Source organism: Carlito syrichta, unplaced genomic scaffold (genome assembly GCF_000164805.1).
Source record: "Carlito syrichta isolate Samal-C Ts95f unplaced genomic scaffold, Tarsius_syrichta-2.0.1 Scaffold308154, whole genome shotgun sequence".
NCBI classification, from domain to species: Eukaryota; Metazoa; Chordata; class Mammalia; order Primates; family Tarsiidae; genus Carlito; species Carlito syrichta.
This window is the reverse complement of record NW_007252250.1, coordinates 298260-303486: the sequence shown is the minus strand read 5'-3', so window position 1 is coordinate 303486 and position 5227 is coordinate 298260. Positions and strand designations below refer to the sequence as shown.

Below are 5227 nucleotides of genomic sequence, written 5' to 3'. Positions count from 1 at the left end.
CAGCGCCGACACGATCTGGCGGAAAAACTTCCGGGCCTCCTTGGGCGTCAGCCTCCCCTTCTTGACCAGATAGTCAAAGAGCTCGCCTCCAGAGACGTGCTCCAGAACCAGGTACCTGGCAACAGAGGGGGCGGAGGGCTGGAAGGGGCATGTGGACGACCCCAGGGCCTGGTCTCCCTCTCTCCTGGGCCCCTGGTACAGAGAACCCCAATTCCCATGAGTCCAGGGAGAAAGAAACTCCAATTTCCCTGAGTCCTTGGGAGGAAACTACAATTCCCATCACTCCCTGGGAGGAAGAGATTCCAATTTCCATTGGCCCCTAGGAAACCAAACTCAATTCCTTTTATTTTCTTGAGTCTGAATCCCACTCTGTCACCCAGATTGGAGTGCAGTGACACAGTCACGGCCATCACAGCCTCGACCTGCTGCTGGGCTCAGGCAAGCCTCCTGCCTCAGCCTCCCAAGAAGCTGGGACTACAGACATGTGCCACCGTGCCCAGCTAATTATTTCATTTTTTGTAGAGATGAGGTCTTACCATGTTGCCCAGGCTGGTCTCAAACTCCTGGCTTCAAGCAATCCTCCCACCTTGGCCTTCCAAAATGCTGGGATTATAAGTGTGAGCCACCACACCCAGCCCCAAACTGAATTCCCATTAACCCTGGACAGCAGAACCTCCGATGTCAACTTTGAGGGGAACAACACTTTGACTCCTAGTCGCCATTAGTACAGAGAGGACAAGACCCCAATTCTCATGGGGCCCTGGGAGATAAAGACCTCCTACTCCTATGAGCCCCTGGAAAGCCAAGCCTCTAACACCCATAATCCTCTGGGACTAGCAAACTCGAATTCTTATTCATTCTTGGGCAATAACGATTGCCACGTGCACCCATCCAAGCCCACTTCTGTGAGGTAAAAAACGACAACTCCTCCCATCAGCCTCCGAGAGGCTAAAAATTCCCATAAACCTCTGGCAGGCAGAGTCCCAATCCCTATCAAGCACTTGGATCCTTAAGGCTCCAAATCCTATCAGGTTCCTGGGAAACAGAAACTAAACTTCTCTTTCTTTCTCTCTCTCTCTCTCTCTCTCTCCCTCTCTTTTGAGTTGGAGGTCTCACTCTGTCACCCAACCTGGAGTGCAGTGGCACCATCAGGGCTCACTGCAGCCTCCACCTCCTGGGGTTAGGCCATCCTCCTGCCTCAGCCTCCCATGTAGCTGGAACTACAGGTGCGTGCCACCACGTCCAACTCATTTTTTTTAAATTATTTTTTTGTAGAGGTAAGGTCTCGCTATGTTGCCCAGGCTGGTGTCAAACGCCAGGGCTCAAGTGATCCTCCTGCCTCAGCCTCCCAAAGTGCTGAGATTATAGGTATGAGTCACCACACCCCACCAGAAGCTCAATTTCTATGTGCTTTTGCACACTGGGATTCCTGCCTAAGCACAGACTCCCACAGGCCCTCCCTCCCCACACTGAACATGGGTGGGATGGCGACTCTACCTGTCCTCACAAGGGCCCCTTCCTGCGCCACACCAGAGAAGGCCATAAAACTACAACTCCCATGAGCACTGAGGCCGTTGCTTCCTACACGGGAAAACCTGCACAGGCATCCACTAGCTGTTGCCATCAGTTCATCCTGGGGACTGGGTGGTGGGGGCAGGAGGGCTGTCCCCTCTCCCACAGCCCAGCCCAGCTGTCCTTTGGGTCACCAGAGTCTGGACAAAGAGGCCCATTCTCTGGAGACTGGGCAGCTGGACCTCCACCCCCACCCTTCCTGGGGGGTAACTGACTTTGAGATACTGACTCAGAGCTCCCAGGGAGGCCTATTATTGGGGTATCCAGCCATGACACCTGAAGTTACCTTGGCGGGGGAGGAGAGGGGTCCTTTGATGTTCCACAGTGGGGGTTTGGTGGGCCCACTGCCTTAGAAATGGAGGGGGCCAGGGCTATAATCCTGTCATCCCAGCACTTTGGGAGGCAGAGGCAAGAGGATTGCCTGAGCCCAGAGGTTCGAGACCAGCCTGGACAACATAACTAGACCTCATCTCTACGATAAATCCCCCCCCAAAATTAGCTGGGCACAGTGGCTCATGCCTGTAATCCCTGCACTTTGGGAGGCGGAGGCAAGAGGATCGCCTAAGCCCATAGGTTTGAGATCAGTCTGGGCAACATGGGGAGACTTCATCTCCACAATAAATAAAAAAAAAATTAGCTGGATGTGGTGGTGCGTGCCTGTATTTCCAGCTACTTGGAAGGCTGAAGTGGAAGGATCATCTGAGCCCAGCAGGTGGAGGCTGCAGTGGCCATGAGTGTGCCACTGCACTCCAGCCTAGGCAACAGAGTAAGACTTTGACTCAAAAAAAAAAACAAAAAACAAAAACGGAGAGGGGGATGGTGGAGCATCTGTCCTTAGTAAATGGGGCCTGCCAAGGGCATCTGGAATGTCTGGTGGATAGTATTCCATGCCGTGCAGAGGGTGAGGAGCTGGTGCTGGGCACACAGGCGAGGATCGGCCTGTCACCCCTTAGGACAGCCAGGGAATGCTGGTTCTTGGCATCCCAAGTCCGCATGGGAACAATTGGGTCACCTGTGTGCACGGGGAGGGATGCGGCGTCAGCGGTCCAGCCTGGATGGCGCCAGTTCCCCCAGGTACCCTGAGCCCTGATTCCGGAAAAGTTCTCCCTGAGTAACTTGGGAGGGAGATGGGGGAGGGTGGGCGTCTATAAATACCTACAAATATTTCTTGTTCTCGTAGACGTCGTGGAGCTTGAGGACATGCGGGTGCTCAATAAGCTTCAGGATGGCGATCTCACGCTCCACCTGTGGACAGGGCAGGGGCAGAGGTCAACTTGGCCTCCCGGCCTCCCAAAGTCCCCGGACTCCCCCAGGCAGACATGCTGCAACGGGCACTTACCTTCATCAGCACCGACTCGGACAGTTTCTCCCGGTTCACAATCTTGATGGCGACTTTTTGACCCGTGATGCAGTGGACCCCGAGTTTAACCAGCCCTAGGGGAGCAGGACAAAAATGTGGGTGCTCTCTGGGACCCCCTTTCTCCTCAGTCCCTAAGTCCCCTCTGCCTCCCCGTTCCCTCCTCTTCCCCTGCCAGCTGTTGACAGTGGCCTGAGCCACTGAACCCGGGAGGCTGGCAGTCCACACTCCTGTGGAACACAGCCTTCCCCTCTCCTGGTACCCAATTCCCTTTCTTTTCTTTTTTTCTTTCTTTTTTTTTTTTTTGAGTTGGAGTCTCACTCTGTCCCAGACTGGTGTGCAGTGGCCACTACCAGCCACCGCAGCCTTGACCTGCTGGGCTCCGGCGATCCTTCCACCTCAGCCTTCCAAGTAGCTGAGACTACAGGCGTGTACCCCCAAACCTGGCTGATTTTTAAATTTTTTATGAAGAAGACGTCTCGCCATGTTGCCCAGGTTGGTCTCAAACTCCTGGGCTCAACCCATCCTCCCACCTTGGCCTCCCAAAGTGTTGGGATAATGGGCGTGAGCCATGGTGTCTGGCCCCAATTTCCTTCCTTCTGGTGGTCCATCTGCCCACCTGCCACCAGTCACTCTGGATCCTCTCTCTGACTCTGTCCTTCTAGGGTGGTTGCCTCGGCTCAGCTTGCCACATATTCCCTCCTCGCTGTGTCTCCATAGTCTTGCCTGCCCCATCTGCCTCCACCAAACCCCCCTCTCTCTTTCTCTTTCTCTCTGCCCCCCATCACTTCCTTGCACTCTCTACGTTTCCATCTTTCAGAGACCCTATGTCTCCTGACAAACATAATCTCACATCTGTCCGGCCCAAATCATCCTCCACCTCCCTCCAAACTCAGACCCCTCAACTCCCTTCTTTGACGTTTATTTATTTTGAGTTGGAGTCTCATTCTGTCGTCCAAGCGAGAGGATAGTGGTACCACAGCCTCAACCTCCTGCGCTCAGGCGATCCTTCCCCTTCAGTCTCTGGAGTAGCTGGGACTACAGGTACAGGCCACCACACCCGGCTACTATTTTTATTTATTGTAAAGACGACGTTTCGCCAAGTTGCTCAGGCTGGTCTCGAACTCCTGGGCTCAAGCAATCGTCTCCCCTCAGTCTCCCAAAGTGCTGGGATTACAGGCGTGAGCCACTGTGCCTGACCTGATCTTTTAATAGCAGCCATATCTGAGAGCCCACAAACTCCTTATGTCTGGATCCCAGCCCACTCCCCTTCTCAGGACCCTCAACTTTAGGTCCTGAACCCTCAAAGCTACAGACCCAGCACTTCTCCCTCAGGCTCTGGTCCGTCCTCCCCCAGACCCAGGAGTCCAGGCCCCCAGCCTCTCCTCCCTCAGACCCGGGAGTCCAGGAGTCCAGGCCCTCCTCCCCCAGACCCAGAAGTCCAGGCCCCCATTCCCTTCTCCCTCAGACCCAGGAGCCCTGACCCCAGACCCTCCTCCCTCAGAGCCAGGAGTTCGGGCTTCAGCCCCTCCTCCCTCAGACCTAGTTCACGCCCCCGACCCCTCCTCCCCTGAAACTCAGGAATTCAGGTCAGCAACACCATCACACTCTCACCACCAGCATCTGAGGGTCTGGCCCTCTCTCCCGCCTGGGTTCCCAGTCCCAGCCCGGTCCCCACTCCAGCAGGCTCAGGTTCTCAACTTCAGAGAGACCCTGGGCCCACCTTTGGACCCGCTACCTGGGCCACGGGTGCTTGGCTCCATGTCCCCTTCACCCACCCGGCTGGAAAGGGACTCCACGGTGGCCAGTGTTTAGCAACAGCAGAGCGCGACCGAGCGCCCTTTGCACGGCCACTCCTGGGAGACGTCCCTGTGACAGCCCCCCTTTCCACCCGTCTGTCCTGTTCCCCACACTGAGCCTGCAAGTCAGGGAAGGGGAGAATGTCCCAGGTCCTGCGGCCCCTGCCTTGCTGCCCGGCTGCAGCCTGCAGAACGGGTGACTCTCCCAAGCCAGAGGACGGTGGGAGGGAAGAGGCTCCCCAGGACGGTACTTCGCGTCTGCAGCTGTACTGCAGCAAGGGCCTGGGCTCCCAGCCCCAGCCGACCCGGCTCCCTCAGAACGCCTGCCCCCGCCCGGCCACCCTGGAGCCCCTGCAGCCTCTGCCCTGCCGGGGATGGAGCACTGGAGCCCCAAACTCCCCACAACACTCGGGGCTCCGGCGCCCCCCTTCTCCCTCTGACTCAGGAGTTCGGACCCCCAGCACCTTCTCCCTCTGACCCAGGAGTCCCGACTCCCAGC

General features: G+C 56.5%; 1 protein-coding gene across 1 annotated transcript; it reads right to left on the bottom strand.

Moving 5' to 3' along the window:
* Positions 1–4692, bottom strand: LOC110596286 (serine/threonine-protein kinase BRSK1-like; the record flags this gene model as incomplete). Its single annotated transcript, XM_021716080.1, has 4 exons — positions 4668–4692; positions 2912–3129; positions 2732–2817; positions 1–115 (listed from the first exon to the last, which is right to left on the bottom strand). Coding segments are annotated over exons 1-4 (444 nt in total), but the record flags the coding sequence as incomplete, so codon positions are not given.
* Positions 4693–5227: the final 535 nt, after the last annotated feature.